The 17,399-nt window shown below is 51.0% G+C and overlaps 1 protein-coding gene across 5 annotated transcripts in view; it reads left to right on the forward strand.

Annotated features, from left to right (window-relative positions):
- Positions 1–16,332, forward strand: part of RASSF2 (Ras association domain family member 2) — a 42,247-nt gene extending 25,915 nt beyond the window's left edge. For all 5 annotated transcript variants that reach the window (XM_058684977.1, XM_058684975.1, XM_058684978.1 and 2 more), the window contains exons 3-11: positions 219–294; positions 2,609–2,760; positions 5,006–5,094; positions 6,554–6,714; positions 7,535–7,636; positions 8,977–9,028; positions 9,492–9,613; positions 10,831–10,928; positions 12,404–16,332. In XM_058684977.1, the coding sequence (XP_058540960.1) occupies positions 219–294; positions 2,609–2,760; positions 5,006–5,094; positions 6,554–6,714; positions 7,535–7,636; positions 8,977–9,028; positions 9,492–9,613; positions 10,831–10,928; positions 12,404–12,473 (922 nt within the window). In that variant the 3' untranslated portion in view covers positions 12,474–16,332. The remainder of the gene's footprint in view (positions 1–218; positions 295–2,608; positions 2,761–5,005; positions 5,095–6,553; positions 6,715–7,534; positions 7,637–8,976; positions 9,029–9,491; positions 9,614–10,830; positions 10,929–12,403) is intronic.
- The last annotated feature ends 1,067 nt before the right edge of the window (positions 16,333–17,399 follow it).

Genomic DNA, 17,399 nt, shown 5'->3' on the forward strand with positions numbered 1-17,399 from the left:
TTGTTCCTCACGCTTGGTGTCTACTCTTGACCCGGATCTTGGGAGAACATGAAGGTGGGGTGGTGGCTGTGTGTGTGTGTGTATGTGTGTACATGCATGTGGACAGACACCCAGTCTGGGTTGGCTGAAGGCCAGGTTAGAGGTGAGAAAAGAGGGAATGACGGCATTCAGCGGCTTCAGCTAAGAGTGTTACACCTTTTGTATTTTTTTCCCCTAAGGAACGAACTTCTCCTGCATCTGAAGACCTACAATTTGTACTATGAAGGCCAGAATTTGCAGCTGCGGCACCGTGAGGTAAGGAGTCCCCGGGGAAGGCCTGTGGGCCGGCCAGACTTTGCCTCCGTGTCTCCAGGGTCTAAGGGTCCCTGCCTCTCCTGCCCCTGGGAGACGCCTCTCATTTAGGATGTCAGTGGTGTCCCTGGAGTTCTTTGGAAGGAGACCCCCGGGCTCATTTTGTTCTAAAGAGGATGAGCTTTTCTGTTCCAAGGACATTTCTGGGGATGTGAGGCTGAGTGGGGGAGGGGGGGGGGTCCTCCAAAGGGGGACTTTCATGAAATCGGCAAATCATGTGAGGTCTGCGAGGAAATGCTCTGCCCTTCCCCACAGCTGTAGCGGTCTTCCTAGGGTGTCTTCCCAGGATGCTCTTTGCTGTGCGTCCGTCTTTTCCCAGCCCCCATCCTGAATTTAAGCTTACTCATCCTGTATCCATTTCTGTAAAGCCTGTTATCAGGTAGATGATGAGCTATATAGGAGCCTGGTAGAGTAACTTATACTCAAGTGTTCTAGACTGATAAGAAGATATGTGTAATACCATGCTAAACACATTTTCAGGCTATCTAGCTATGGCGATTTAATCCATAGAAACAGATATCAGTCAGATGGTAGAATTTCAACTACTAAGGCAGGCTGGTTGGGGATAGTATGTGAGATGCAGTGACTTTTTCTGTGGCCCTTAAACCAGGCAAAGTCCTACTTTGCCTAAATCATGTGATGTAAGAGTAGTGATGCCAGCCTCGACCAGCTAGAAGGCATACATATAACCTGTTCTTTTTTCTTTTTTAATAAAGTTTTTTAATGTTTATTTTTGAGAGAGAGAGAGAGACAGAGTGGGAGCAGGGGAGGAGCAGAGAGAGGAGGGAGACACAGACTCCGGAGTAGGCTCCAGGCTCTGAGCTGTCAGTACAGAGCCTGATGTGGTATTTGAACTCACGAACCGTGAGATCATGACCTGAGCTGAAGTCAGATGCTTAACTGACTGAGCCACCCAGGGGCCCCATATGGCCTGTTCTTAAATAAAGCTTTCCCCCCAAGCTTCCCCCACACATGAAAGTTGTTTCACTTATCTCCTGCTTTCTTTTATTCTTCCCCCACCTCTCTGAGGGTGATCCTGGGATCCAGGTCAGTGGTTCATTGGACAGGTGTCATCTTTATCCATACAGCATAAAGACATGGCTGTGGCCCAGGTCTGACATCTGTGGGTTTTTCTGAGACTTGGGAAAGAAGGTCTGACCCTTTTATGCATTGTCCTGAAAACTTCTCCTAATTCGTGGCTGGGCCATTTGCAAGATTTAGGTCCTTGAACAACGTTTCTGGGCTACGTCTTATAGAATAAATTCTCAGAATGTTCTATGATGAAAGGGTTTCATGGTCATCAATAAGACTAATTTCTTTGGGATAAAACACGCAGATGCCCTTAAAAGGGTTTCACATTTAATTTCTTACCAGTCAACAACCCTTGAGTATAAACTGGGAATCCTTACAGGACCTGTTCACCTTGTGGAGAGCTGTCAGGTAGCACATTAGCTAATTAAAGGCTCTGGGAAGTTCTGCTGGCAAGAAATCTGATTAACACATCATCTCCCAACTCATGTCACTTGACACCCTTTTTTAAGGTAACAGGTGACCTGTTAGAGGAGCTAGTATTCTGTAGAATCAACTTGGGGAAACGTTACTTTGAATCTCCTTCAACCGGCAGGTCAGATTGCTAAACACATGTTACGGCTAAACACATATCACTTTCCCTGGTAGGGGAGGGGAAGTAGCTAATGCAAGAATTTAGCTCTTGCTTTGTTAGCAAGGTTAGTCTCACTTTAAAAGATGTATTCTTTTTTCTGCAAAGTATTAAAAAAACACCCCATTTTTTTAAAGTTTCTTTATTTGAGAGAGAGAGAGAGAGAGAGTGCGCGCGCGAGAGAGAGCGTGAGCACGAGCAGGAGAGGGGCGGAGAGAGAGAGAGAGAGAGCATCCCCAGCAGGCTCCGCACTGTCAGCGCAGAGCCCGATGTGGGACTTGAGCTCACGAACTGTGAGATCATGACCTGAGCTGAAATCAAAAGTCAGATGCTTAACTGACTGAACCACCCAGGCGCCTGAAAAAATACCCCATTTTTTTATAATTTACGCACATGTACTTGAATTTCAGGGCAACTTTTGTGTTGACCCGTGAGGTCATCGGGGTAGTGTGCAGCGGGGCGCGTCCTGGAGCTGGGGTGTGAGTATAACTGGGCGTGCCCAGCAAGGACACATCAAGGGTGCCGTCAGCTGCCCTCCAGCGTGACGCTGGTGGGGTTTTCTGGGCTGGCTGACTGTGTCAGTTGCTCTGTGGGCAGGAGGAAGATGAGTTCATCGTGGAGGGGCTGCTGAACATCTCCTGGGGGCTGCGCCGGCCCATCCGCCTGCAGATGCAAGATGACAATGAACGCATTCGCCCCCCGCCATCCTCTTCCTCCTGGCACTCTGGCTGTAACTTGGGGGCTCAGGGGTGAGTGGGGACAGATGGGACCGGGGCGGGGGGACCAGGCGTGTCTGGGGGTTCCGTTCTTGAATGTTCTTGAGTCGGTAAATGCCACCTTCTTCCAGCGAGCCTTGACCCCAGCGCCCCACTCTCCCACTTGTGCTGCGGGTGCACCTGTTCTGGGCTTAGGAGGAGGAGGAAGGAGCAGATGTTCGTGTGATCTGGCCACCGTGCCTGTCACCACAATCACTGGATGAGAGTGAGAGGGGAGGCGCACCAGCCAGCGCCTGGCTGAGCAGCGAGTCCTCCGTCATGGAGAATTCCGGAGCCTCTGAGGGGAACCGCCAGCAGCCAGCCAGGCCTAGCCTACAGATTTCCGAGGGGACACCTGGTGTCCCAGCACCTCTCCACGGGGACCCCTCCTCATAGAATGACCCTGCTCCGGAGACACTTAGGGTTCCAACATGGAAGCTCTGCATGTCTGGGAGGCCCCCTCTCCCGGGTCCCCGCTGGGAGTCTGGGAAGGTCTGCTCCTTCCCTCCCTCTGCTGCCAGATGGTGGCCAAGCACCTGTAGTGAGGCCCGCCCTCTTTACCGGGCCTTCTTTCTGGGACTTTAGTTCTTGGTATCAAGTGACTAGCTGCGTTCCATCCAGACACTTGTCATTGGTCCCTGCTGCCCTGGGGCCAGAGTGTGGGGGGGGTGTGCCGACCTCGCAGCCAAAACCGCAGCGATGTGTTTTCCGTTTTAACCCAGAACCAAGCCCTGTCTGTTGGACACGCTGAATGTTCTGTTAAACTCCACAGCCAAATCAATCTGTCTGTAAAGTGGAGAGAAAACTACACTGTGGCCAAACCCTGGAGCTGATCTGCTTTCTTTCCAAGGGAATTTTAGGAGGGAAGTTGTTGCCCATCCCATCAGGCGCTGCGATGCCTAGTCAAGGTTCTCTGGCTTCATCTGTCTTTGATGGTTTCTCACTCCACTCTGATTTCAGCATTTCTACCATATTTGATTTCCTGTGGGTCAAGCCCTTTCCACAGCCGCATCCCAGTGCCCAGACTATGCTGCATTCCGTCCCCTAAGTGAGAGGATTTTTAAAATGCCGTTTGACTGCGTGATTTTCGGCTGAGCCTGCTAAGGGGTCCTTCACTCTGCACACTTGTTTCTTCCCCCATCCCTGCAACATCAAGCAGTCTTGGTTGGTTCTTGAAACCTACTAGTACTTTGAGAGAGTTTCAGAACCGTAAGAATGTTAGCTCTGATGCCTGCTCTAATAACGTGACTGCCTGGACCACTGTGTCCAGAAGGATGCTGAGGCCAGTTTCTGCCTCGATGCGGGAACGGGCGGTGGCCCCCGTGAGCGTCCAGTGTTCATCATTCCTGAGAGGCTCTGACCAGCTCCATTCTAGGGTCAGAAGTCCAGAGTTCTACTACAACAGGAAGTTCTTTCAGATTTTCAATTTTTATTGTCTTTTAAAACTATCATCCCTGGACCATAAGTCCCATCTCTGCTGGGTGCCAGGGAGCCCACACTCTTCTCATTATGGGATGGTCCTCATTGGTTAAGTTTGATTCTCCTTTCGAGCCAAATCCTCTGTTGATTTTGGGTGTGCTTCTCTGAGCTGCTGTCATTATCCCTTTTGGCTTCGGGGAGTCATTTGCCAATTACCATGGCAACACCAGGACTCTGCTCAGACTGCCTGCTTGTGATCCTTTCTCCAGCTCGGCTGAGCATTCCGTCCGGCAACCCCAAGAACGCGATCATCAGTGGCCCTTCCGATGAGGCCCTGACCCTCACGGCAACCGACCTGTTACTTTCCATTCCTTTTAGATACTTTCCATTCCTTTTAGATGCCATTCCTTTTAGATTCCTTTAGAGTCACTCCTACAACAGAAAAGGATCCGAACTGGAATCTTGTCCGGAGATTATTAGGGTTTCCCAAAGAAGCTATAGAAACCCGTATGTGCTTAGAAACTGCACGCACATAGCACATGGATTTTGTTCTTCGGTGTTCTCCATCCTGGCCTTGGTGAATTGGGTGCTTAGGTTGCTGCAGATGCTGGGAATGAGCATATTCTCCTCCGACATACCCCCTCCCTACCCAGTGCTCAGCCCTGGAGCCGGGCCAGCCTCATGGGACACTTAGCACGGGCCGTCCATGAGGGTGTGGCTGGTCCCCTGCCCGGCACAGGTGAAGTGCTCCCCTTGCAGGAGAGGGAGTATCTCTCCACAGGGGCTGAGCCAGGCTTCTTTTTGTTTTCTGCCTCCCCAGCACCATCCTGAAGCCCCTCACCGTGCCCAACATTCAGATCTCAGAAGTGGATGCCCCACCCGAGAGTGAACAGACATCGAGTCCCACAGGTACATGCGTGGAGGGCAGGGCTCCTCCTTTGGGCCCACTTATGTGAAGACCGATGCGGTTATAGATGTTGTAAATTAAATAAATGAAATTCACATGGTTCAGGATTCAAAGAGGATTCAAAGGAAACAGGTGAAAATTCCCCATTTTGTCTACTCACCTTAGAGGTTCTCTCCCTAGAAAAAACCTGAAGCCATGGTGAGAATATCTTGCCGAGATATTCTATATGAATTCAAGCAAATACACAGCAACATACCTTTATCGTCGGACGTCATTTCTTTTCTTCCCCCATTTACATAAGGGGTAGCATTTTGCACATCCCTGTTTCTTTTTCTTTTTTTAAAGTTTTTTTTTTTTAACATTTATTTATTATTGAGAGACACAGAGAGACAGAGCATGAGCATGGGAGGGGCAGAGAGAGGAGGAGACACAGAACCTGAGGGTGACTCCAGGCTCTGAGCTGTCAGCACAGAGCCTGATGCGGGGCTTGAACTCACAAACCGAGCAAGATCATGACCTGAGCTGAAGTCAGACGCTTAACCGACTGAGCCACCCAGGCGCCCCTGCACATCCCTGTTTCTATTAGTTTGTTTTGAGGACTGTTCCGTACAAATCCATGAAGAACTTCTGTGTTCTTTCCATTGTGTGAAGAAATGTGGATCACTCCCTACTGATAGACATTGAAGTCATTCCAGTCTTTTGTTTTGAGAGAGAGAGAGAACACGTGAGCGGGGGAGGGACAGAGAGAGGGAGAGAGAGAATCCCAAGCAGGCTCCATGCCGTCAACTCGGAGCCCCACGTGGGGCTTGATCCCACAGAACCATGAGATCGTGAGCTGAGCCGATATCAAGAGTCTGACACTTAACCAACTGAGCCACCCAGGCACCCCAAGTCATTCCAGGCTTTCGCTGTGACAAACAAGGTTGCAATTAGTGGCCTTGTACACGTGTCATTTCGCACATTCATCAGTGTCTGTAGGATTCTTCCAAGTGGACTTTCTGGGTCTGAGGCTATGCGCATGTGTAATCTTGAAGATATTGTCAGCTTGCTATATCTTGCACGTCCTTATGTCGTGCTTATCCTGTGCCAAGCGCTATTCTAAATGCTTTGTGTGAATTAATTCACTAAACTCTCACAACAGTTCCGTGATGCCCATTTTATAGGTGAGGGAACTGAGGCATAGAGGGGTTCGTGACACATGGCAATGGTGGAGCTGGGGCTTGACCCTGGGAATCTGGCTCTGAAGTCTGTGCTCTGAACCTTGTCACTGGATTGCTTCTCAGTGCCTCATACCATATGTTTCCACCCCCACCCCCCCAGCGGGAAACACTGTTTTTATGAAACACATTTTGGGGGAGGCGGCCGTGGGTACCGTAGCGTTGGCCACAAAAAGGGTACTGTGTGCGAACCGCCACGTCCCGGGTCCAGGCAGACAGAGCTCGTTTCTCCCTTCCCTCTTAGACTCCAGGGGCCTGAAGACCCTGCAGGAAGACACCCCACAGCTGATGCGCACGCGCAGTGACGTTGGGGTGCGTCGCCGTGGCAATGTGAGGACACCCAGTGACCAGAGGCGAATCAGACGCCACCGATTCTCCATCAATGGCCATTTCTACAACCACAAGGTAGAGAGGATGGGGGGGTCGGGGCCCTGGGGAGCCTCAAGGGAATAAGGTCTCTCCCCGGGCAGCCGCCCCCTCGAGGCCGCAGACGTGTGGGAAGCCAAGTGTTTGCTGTTCCGTCTTTGGGTGGTGGGTGGGCTTCAGGCTCTTCCGGCCCTGTGAGGGGTGAGGGACCCCAGATCAGGAGTCCCCTCAGGGTGGTGGGTGAGATGACCCCACAAACATCAGAGCCATTCCCCACTCCCCGGAAAATCCACACGTTACCCACTTCCTACACCGCGTGCCTCTTAGCTGCTGTGGGGTCTCCCGTTTCTGTGAGCTAAGTGCTGCCCCTGCTGCAGGACTCAAGGCAGGGGCGTCCCTGCACCGCCTGCCTCTCCCAAAGCTAGCTGACCCTCTTTCCTCCTGCTGCCTGGTCCGAACCCAGCCCCGGAAGCAAGTGCATCATGGGAGAGCGGTCAGAGACCTTGTGTGGAAGTCACAGTGGAGGGGGGCCTCGTGCGTGTTTTATCTGGAGAGGAGGTCTTCCTTATCTGGGTCTATTCGCCCTACCCCGCCCTGCCACGTGCCAAGCTCAGAACCCCCAGCCTCCCTCGGGGGTGGCGGGTGGGCGATGAGCTCCTGAGTTAGGCAAAGCCCAGGGCGGCCTTATTGACATCAAGGCCCACTGCTTGCCAGGCCATCAGGGGGCTCTCAAGGCGTACAGGGTAAGTGCCATTGTCACTGTGCCCTCTACCCCAGGTCGCGGGGCCTGGACACCCAAGTTTTAGTGCCCCGGTCCTTGTCCCCCCTGCCAGCCTGAACCAGACCTCTCTATTGACAGACGTCAGTGTTCACGCCGGCCTATGGTTCTGTCACCAACGTCCGCATCAACAGCACCATGACCACCCCACAGGTCCTGAAGTTGCTGCTTAACAAATTTAAGGCAAGTTCCTTCTGCTGGCTGGCTTGGGATGGCTGGTGTGTGTGCCAGGGGTGGAAAGGGGGGCCGTGGAGAGTGTGTGGTAAGGGGTCACCGGGCAGACAGTTTGGTTCTTCAGACCCTGCGGCATCAGCATCACGTGGGAGCTTGTCAGCAAAGCAGAGCTTCTCAGGCCCCGGCCCTGAATTAGACCCGCTGAGTCCAAAGCCCGGAGGTGAGGCCGGGAGCCTGTTGGGTAACTTGCGGGGGATTCTGAGACCCCAGGCCTGATGCCTGGTTTGGGGCTCTGTGTACAGACTGACTTCTGAAACACATTTGGGGAACCGACTCTGAAAAAGGAACTTCAGGGGGCGCCTGGGTGGCTCGGTCAGTTGAGCGTCTGACTTAAGCTCAGATCACGGTCTCACAGTTTGTGAGTTCGAGTCCCGCATCAGGCTGTCTGCTGTCAACACAGAGCCCCCTTTAGATCCTCTGTCCCCTCTCTCTGCCCCTCCCCCTCTCATGCTCACTCTCTCTCTCTCAAAAATAAACGTTAAAAAAATTATTTTATTTTATTTTATTTTTTTTAACGTTTTTATTTATTTTTGAGACAGAGAGAGACAGAGCATGAACAGGGGAGGGGCAGAGAGAGAGGGAGACACAGAATCCGAAACAGGCTCCAGGCTCTGGCTGTCAGCATAGAGCCCGACATGGGGCTCGAACTCACGGACCGTGAGATCATGACCTGAGCCGAAGTCGGACGCTCAACCGACCAAGCCACCCAGGCGCCCCCCAAAATTTTTTTAAAAAGGAACTTCAGTAGATGTGTAAATTATAGTGCATGAGTTTTTTTAAAGTCCTGTTACTCTGTTTTCCACAATCCCTTTATAGGAATCATCCCCTTATCTTTTGGAGTCAGAGATTCTTATTTTTATTGAGGCCAGTGTCGCCCAGTGGCCTAAGGGCACAGGCTCTGGGTTCGAATCCCCAGCCGTCACCTGCTGCATGGATGAGCTGAGCAACTTACTAAAGCTCCCTGTGCTTCTGCTCCCTTGTCTGTAAAATGAGGGTTAATGGGACCCCATTGAGGGGTTGTCGGGAGCCTTAGATGAGTGAACGCATGCAAAGTGTGGAACGCTGTGCTTGGCAGGGTGCAGGAAGCATCAGCCCTGATTATCTGCTGTGACTGGTGAAGTTCCCGGCCTGCCCCCTCTCCTCATCCCCTCTGAGAGCTGTAGATAAATAGCTCCCCCCTCAAAAGTTGCCTAAAATTGATTGAGCTTTGTGGCATTCAAGAAGGAATGGCTCGGGCTTGGGATGTGTGAATATGTGCTTCCTCCAAGTATCTTTTATTTCTGGTTCAGATCGAGAATTCTGCAGAAGAGTTTGCTTTGTATGTGGTCCATACCAGCGGTGGTAAGTCTGAAAAATACCATGTACTTGAACATTTTTACTTCACTCAAAACAGGGAAAAAAAAAAAAAAATCAAACCTCTGCCTCATTTGCTTGTTGTTTGGCTTTTGAAAACCTCCAAATGTTGTTTGCCTCCAAGGCCAGTGGGCTCACTGGCTGAGTCCACTGGGGAATGCCGTATGTGGTCAGGAAACAAACACTAAAACGTAACTGCTTATTTAAAGAGACCAATTCCTCCAGTAGAGTATCTTCCAAAGGATTTGAGCATGGTTGTTTTGTTAGGGAGAGGGGGGAGGGAATGGTTGCTTTGAACAAGAATTGTTCATTCACTATTCAGTCTCCTGACTTACGTGACCGCATCTCCTAAGGTGCCTGGGCCATTTAGGCCCCTGAGTTGGCCACTACTTATGGTGAGAAAGGCCTCGGGCCGAACTCAGGGCTGCTCCTGGCTGTGTGTGTGTTACAGAGAAACAGAAGCTCAAGAACACTGATTACCCGCTGGTAGCTCGAATCCTCCAGGGCCCGTGTGAGCAGGTCTCCAAAGTGTTTCTTATGGAGAAGGACCAGGTGGAGGAAGTCACCTATGATGTGAGTCCCCTTTTGGTCGGCTGCTCTGTCCTCAGGTGGGTGGGGATTTGGTTGGGTTACCTGCAACTGGGGTATAGCTTGACTTTTTTGGCCAAGGGCCATGCCCCATTTTGCTGCCATTCCTCAATACCGGGTTTCCTTGAAGCCATTAGCAGGGAGAATGAACGCAGAGGCTAGACTGAGGGTGTGCCCTGGGGATTTGTTGGAGGTAGGCTCAGGCACCAAGTGGTTTCCATGGAAGGAGTAAATGTCTTCAGCCTTTCTGGGGTACTGTAAGAGGCCCGAGAAGTTTCTGCAAACCTCTCTTAGCGGCTTCAAGAAGTTAGCAGTGATTTTACCTTATCTTATGTGTCAGTCAGCTTTTGCTGTGGTAACAAACATCCCCAAATCTTAGCTGCTTACAACAGCAGACATTTACCTTTTTCTCAGGAGGTCGCAGGCGAATAGCAGCAGCTCTGCTGGGGGCTGTGGGTTGAGTTCAGGTGTGCACTTCATGTCTCATTCAGAGACCGAGGCCTAAGGGGTAGTGCCTCCCTGAGGTACACTTCTCATGGCAGGTGCCTGTAGTGCAAGTAACCAGGCAAAACCACGTAAGCTCCTTTGAAGCCTACACTCAGTTGTGTCTTACATCACGTCCACACACATTCCATTGACCAAAACAAGTCACGTAGCCATGAATAGGGTGGAGAAATCCACTTTTCCCATGGAGAAGAGTTGATAAAGTAGGGTGGGGATTCTTGTGGGGGGTGACAGATGGCTCACCCGGGAACCACCCTCACCCCCACAGCCTCTCCAGAGTAAGCTCCCATTTGGACGCCTGCTTGAGACTCAAGATGCAAACCATTGTCCTGAGCCACGGTTCCAAAAATCCTCTTAGGGGCGAACAGGGAGTTTTATTGAATACCATGGGTCAGGTTTTCCTCTGCATTGCTGCATCAGGAGAAAGTGCTTTTCCATGTTTGATTTCACCTTGTCGTGGACTGGATACATGGGGACGAGAAATGAGAAGTTAGGAGATCTGTATCACGTATAGGGAGCCATCTCGATGCCAGCCTTGAGAAGAACGAGTCTTGGCTACTGCCTTTAAGGAAATCTTGGATCCGTGTAGAAATAGGTGCCCGTGGCTTTGGGCCTTACGTAAGAGAGACACCAAAAGGAATTGGAATAGGGTTGGGAGGGCTTATGTGTGCACCCCAGACTTACTTCTTCCTCCCCAGGTGGCCCAGTACATAAAGTTCGAGATGCCTGTCCTTAAAAGCTTCATTCAGAAGCTCCAAGAGGAAGAAGACCGGGAAGTCAAGAAGCTGATACGCAAGTACGCATGGCCCCAGGGCGGCTGGTTGGGCTTCTCCCAGGACCGCGGGGAGCCCAGGTGTTCAGGTGCCTTGCAGGGACTGTGCTGAGTGGCTGTGTGGGCCTGGGTCCCATGGACCTTCTTCCAGGGGCTTCCCGTGACAAATGTGGATCTCAGATGGGGACACAAAACATAAGTGTGTTGGTCTCTTTACTTCTTAGGCCAGCTTCTCATTTTGATGTGGGACATAAAAGCGTGCCAGAGAAAGCCATCTTAGCAGCAGAAAGTAATCTGAACAGCCCTACCTCTGAAATCCTTTCCTCCTACCCTTCTCCCTTCTCAACATTTCTCTTCTGGAAATTGCATTTGGGTTGAAAAGCCCAGTAAAGCTTCTCTCTGGGGAGGATTTAAAAAAAAAATCCTGGTTGAAGTATAGTTGACATACAATGTTATATTTGTTTCAGGCGTATGGCGTAGCAATTCAGCAATTCTATACATTATTCAGTGCTCACCGTGCGCGACAAGTGTGGTCACCATCTGTCACCATATATTATTACAGTATTATTGACTGTATTCCCTATGCTTTTCATCCTTGTGACTTTTTATTTCATAACCGGAAGTTTGTACCTCTTAATCCCCATCACCTGTTTCACCCTATTTCTCGGGGGTGGGTTTTTTTTTTTATTGTGACTTTGATGTTTTTGGTTATGTTTTATGATATTTTTTGCCATGTTTAGCCATAAATCGGGCTGCTTTTCATGGATACAGCGGGACAGTTGATTGACTTCTGCCACTGGCGAATAGCACCGATAATATTTGCTGTATCAATGATAATAACTAGTATGATAGCAGTTAATATTTATTGAACACTTACTATGTGCCAAACTTTTAAGATGGCTTTTGCTGTGCGGTGCCAAGCCCTGGACTTAAGGAATGTTCCCGTTAGTCCTACAGCCGTACACACTTCAGCGTCCGCGCTGCCTTATTAGTTCGGGGGGGGGGGGGTGGAGACAAGTCATGGACACCCACGTTTGGTAGCTGTTATAGCCTGTTCCGCAAAATGCGGTTAACTGATATTAGGTTGAACCATACGAAGTTGACGCTGCCGTTGTAGCCCCCCCGTCCAAGTAGTCAAATAATGGCAATTGCGTATGGTCCAGCCCAGGTGAGGATCCCGTGCTCCTGTGTCGTGGAGCCTTGGGCCTAGTCAGCACTCGGTTAGCGGAACCCTTACTGTTGGTGTTTCCGTTTCGCCTTCCCATCCTTCTTTTTGCTAGAGTGTCTAACTATAGTCAAGTTGTCCACTTTGGATTTGGTCTGTTCAGTTCCTGTCCTCTGGGTGTGGAAATGAACACAAGCCACAAAGTGGCGGATGGCGGGCCTGTGATAGAAGCAGAAGGAACGACAGGTGGCCCCTGTGGCCTGGGTGGTGGGGAAAGATCAAGAGGGGGTGTGTGTTGCCTTCCGCTGTCCACCGCAACTGTTCCTGTCCCCAGGTACACCGTGCTCCGGCTAATGATCCGGCAGAGGCTGGAAGAGATGGCTGAGACCCCAGCAACAATCTGAGCCACAAGAGGGAGGGGATCCAGATGCCACAGGGGCCGCCGCTGACATGAGAAGACGCACAGGAAGCTGGGTACCTTCCTTCCGTGGAAACCTTTAGATGCAGACCTCTCCAGCTCCCACCAAGCCACCATTTGCTGCCCGGAGCAGGATGGAGAAGCCAGCAGACAACTCCCCATCCCTGGAACCCTGTGCTCCACTCCTTTCTTTCACTCACAAGGACTTTTGATTTTGTTATAAGGACCCAAAATGTGTGTGTGGGCGTGTGTCCACACATGAGCGCGTGCATGCACTGTAAGTGTGTGTATCCACGTGCCTACCTGACATTCACATGCCATTGAATTCCAAACAACCAGCACAAGTGCCACGGGGCTTGCAGGTAGGCTGGCCGAGACGGGGAAAATCAGACGAGTCACCAATCCGAGGGGTTTAAGTCGGAGGGAAGATTTCTCTCCTCCAGTGCCAGGGAGCAAGCCACACATGTTTAGAAGGGAGGGGACTCAGCCAGCGCACCATTTGGGATATTTATATGTTAGTAGAGATTCTCCCTGTACACGTAACAGGATTGGGGATTGGAACTTAACAAAATAACAGCCCCACGCCCCTGGGGGAGGTGCGATGGAAAGAGAAAGATAAACCGTCCTTGGGGTAGCTGCAGTAGGCCCACACGTTTTTACACTGGAAACTTGGATTGTTTTAAATAACAAAGACATATGTGATGATCTGCGCGGATTCTGCCTCTGTCCTCGCCTCCACGGCCACGTCTAGGAGACAGGAGAGGAGCCTGATGCGCTAAGCATGCCAGGCTGCCGGCCCCAACTCTTTGGTGCCTCCGTGAGTTCAAGGAAGGGTCTCACCGGTTTGTACGTGGCAGGCTGGCTAGTGTGGCCGGGGCCTGGCCTCGTTCTGGGGTGGTGGCCAGAGAGTTTCCCTCTTTAGGGAAGTGTAGAGGCTCCTTGCAGAAATGACAGGCCTGTGAGCCCGGCCCGTTTCATACCACCAGGGGAGATTCCTGCACTTGATACTGAAGCCATGTGTTTGAAGTCAAGGCTTCAGTCTTTCCAACCACTGGATTCTTGCAAGTGGCCCTCACCTCGTGTGTGGACATGGTCTTCCCAAGAGTGAGGAGGCTGCTATTGACCGAGGTGGGGCCCAGGTTGGGCTGCACAGGGAGGGTGGAGCTTCTCTTTCGGCCTCTCTGAGCAGCCACCTGGGTGTTTCTTTAGAGCAGACCCCAGTGCAGGGAAAGGGCAGGACAGTCTGTCCCCGTGGGGTCCCCATCAGGAAGACTTCCGGGCAGCTGGGCAACAGTATGGCTGACACAGTTTGAAGAGGGACAGATAGATGCATGGGGGCAGGGTGCCTGGCTGGGAGATCAACCAAGCAAGGCCAGGAGCTTCTGACATCAGGGGTCTCAGCTTTGGTGGTGGAGAGACTCCCCATCTCTTCACCTCCCCTCCAAGGAAGGTTTGGGGAGCTGGGCGGTTGGGGGAAGGAGTGCCAGTGGTCAGCACCTGCAAGGAAGGTGGAGGTTTGCAGCAGAGCGGTTCCTGCCCCCTGCTGTCCCCTGTGGCCTCCGTGGCCTCTGTAGGTGGCTCACAGCTGTGGTCTCATTGTTGATTTTCAAAAAGATGGCACGCTGCCACCTGGCGTGTTGCCGGGGGTCTCTTAGCAAGGTGACCTCCTCCTTGGGGACAGCGCCACCAGCCCTGTGGGGTGTGGACTGGAAATCCGGCGACCTTAGCCTCAATCAGACATCTCCGTGGGCCTCTGCTAAATGCACAGAAAACCCCAGGGGCGGGAGAGGCTTCCTTTGTTACATACAGATGGGCGAGAGCGGGTTTGTGAATGCAAACACACTTCCTGAGTCCTGCCTTTGAGAAAATGACTTAAACTTCTCTTCCAGTTCTTTTTATTTTGAATGTTCACAGCCTTTGTCGGCCCCAGTAATTCTCCTTGGTGCACGACGCAGAAAAACCCCCACAAAGCAAACTACTAACCACTAACTTTTGTTGGACAGCTATTTCTGGTCCATAAGAGTTCTCTTTGATTTGTACTAGCACTACGATAGTTTAAATATGGCCGTGTTGCAAAACGTCAGGTTTGCCGGATCCCTTGCCGAGAAAGTGATGCTAAGGTAGACCTGGCTTTTTAAAGATGGGGGGCGGGAGGGATTCAGGGTGCAAGTCAGGGGAAATCGCATATTACAGGATACATTCCACGTAATGTGCGCCGTACCTTGTGGCATTTTGGCCCACCCTGTTTGGAGATCATTTCTTACTTCCTAACAACCCGATCAGGAATTTTGGAAAGGGCCTTTGAAATAACAGCGGCTGAAACAGAGACACTTCACCGCAGTGTGGAGCCGGATTTTCTCACTGGTATCACATGGCCTGGCGGCTTTGAATTCCTGTACCGATTTGTAGGGGGTTATGTAATTGTGTGCAATGAACCTGAAATCGTGTGAGGAACAAAAGGCCAATTTATAGGTTTTTCCCCCTAACTTGTGAAAAGCAGTAGAGCCACATCTGGCTTTCTTTTTCTAGGGGTTTATGTTACAAGGTGATCAAATGAAGGAAAAGCCTGAGTCCATCTGGCTGGGGAGGGGGTCCGCTCCCCTAGGTGATGGTGAGATTAAGCACAAGGTCACGTTCTCGGTGATCACATGAGTGGACAGGTGATGAGTTACATGGGGGTGGGGGGATACCTTGGGGAGAGACTGAGAAGCACAGATAGCAGGCTTGGCTTGCCTGTATGTGCTGGTGAGGAGTGTGCACCAGGCTGTTGGACTTGGATTCTAAGCGAGGTTGAGGAGGGAGGAGCTCAGATTAGCCACCCACCTTCGAGAAAAATGCGGGGACTGGGGTTTTGGTCTGAGACTTCAAGGAGAAATATTTGCACCCTTCCCTCCTCCCTACGGAAAGAAAACAATAATCCTCTCTCCTGGAGATCCCCAGATGAAGACATTTTATCATCACTGTAGCTTAGACTTTGAAATAAAATGACACACACGCAGATCTGTTCTCAGATGCAAAACTTCTTGGCACGAATTCTTTTCTGCAGAGTTGGGTGGTTATTTCAGAATGTCAGAAGGAAGAGGAGCAACGGATCCCAGAAGCGCAAGAAACTCTTCAGAGAGGCTCTGTTAAAAAAAAATAAAAAATGCAAAGCTCCTTATTAACATGGAGAAATATGGTGCCCTGGATACATCGCCAAGAGAGAAATTTCTGTACGAACAAGGGAATTTCAGGGCCTCGTGGCCAAACCGTGATGTGGGGACCGAGACAGCAAGCAGAGCAAGTCTCCCGCGTCCCCCATGCCGCAACCCACGTTTTTGAGTTGCTGCTCAAGTTGTACACAAATTCCTGCCTGAGTCAGGAGATGAGCAGTGGTCTCCGAGAGGGGGAGAGAGAAAAATGAATGTAGCGACCCGCCTTTCAGACGGGACTGAAAGCGGTGACCCCATCGCGGGAGGTTACAGTGCCCCCTGCATTTTACCCAAGCACAAGATGTGGACAGGCGGTGAAGGGAGAGCCTCAGTTTACCCCTGGAGTCTTCCCAGCCGATCGCAGACCTGCTTCCCCGGCCGATGGTTTCTGGTGTGTTACTACTGTTAGCGTCCTTGAGGGTTTCCCCACTTGTTTTAGCTTTGTGACGTATCCTTTTCTTAATCATAATTTGCTCTCTGCAATGGTACATGACCAGGTTCACGGTTGGGTTCTGAACTTACAAACGGATGCATCTAGGGATCGTGTTGTAATTTGACAAGGCCTCAGTAGGGGCGACGCGTTTCTGTAACATTTTGATATGTTTCCATGCACCAACGTAGATCTTGTTGAAATAAAGCACTTTTCAAAGAGAAGTCCCTCTGTGGATGGCTCTGTGTGTGGCCGCGGGGCGTGGTGCTCTGTTGGGGGGGGGGGGGGCAGGAGACGTGAAGGCACATCCAGGAAGTCAGCTGATTTTCTTCCCCCAGAGTTTCTGGTTTGAATGGGCTCAGGCGTGGCTATAATATTCCAAGTCAGAAGTGAAATGAGAATGTCCCCGGCGAGCTCAGGCCCTGCTGGAGCCAACGATTGTGGTGGAAAGAGCTGGGAGCCACCCTCCCATGAGGCAAGATTTTGTCCTGACTCTACCCCCAGGCCTCTTACGATCCTGGGACCAATTCGTGGAACCTTTTGCTAGGACTTGGTTTCCCCAGCCATTTTACATGGCCAAGCCACCCTGTGGGGGTGTGGGGACCTGGACTTGCCTCCGTCAGAGGCAGCTCCCCAGAGGTTGCCAAATGTAAGACCTCAGACGAGGGCCCAAGTTCCACCCCAAGGAGCAGGGCAAGTGTGACGGTTAATTCTAGGTGAACTCGGCTAAGCCATGGTGCCCAAATATTTGGTCAAACACCAGTCTAGATGTTGCTGTGAAAGTGGTTTTTAGATGAGATTAACTTGTATATCAGTTGACTTTGAGTAAAGCAGATCACCTTCCATAATGTGGGTGGACCTCATCCAATAGGTTGAAAGCTTTAAAAGAAAGATCGTGCTTCCCCTGAGGGAGAGAGAATTCTGCCTCCAGACTGCCTTTGGACTTGAGCCGCAGCCTGAGCTCTTCCCCGGGTCTCCAGACTGCCGGCCCACCCTGCAGATTTTGGACTAGCCACCCCCACAACTGCATGAGCCAGTTCCTTATAATAAATCCCTCTCTATGTACCCACATCCCGTGGGTCCTCTTTTTCTGGAGAACTAGAACACAGGAGGGTTATGTGATTGGTTCACAACATTTGAATATGTGATCGACAGTTGTCTTCCCAGGAGGAATTTAGGGACCATCATAATTTGGCCTCTAAAAAAGGCTAACAACCAAGATAAGATTTTTAACAATGACTCCAAATGATACTTATAGGTTTATTTTTAAAAGAGAGAAAAATTTGGACGA

Source organism: Neofelis nebulosa, chromosome 9 (assembly GCF_028018385.1).
Source record: "Neofelis nebulosa isolate mNeoNeb1 chromosome 9, mNeoNeb1.pri, whole genome shotgun sequence".
Taxonomy (NCBI): domain Eukaryota; kingdom Metazoa; phylum Chordata; class Mammalia; order Carnivora; family Felidae; genus Neofelis; species Neofelis nebulosa.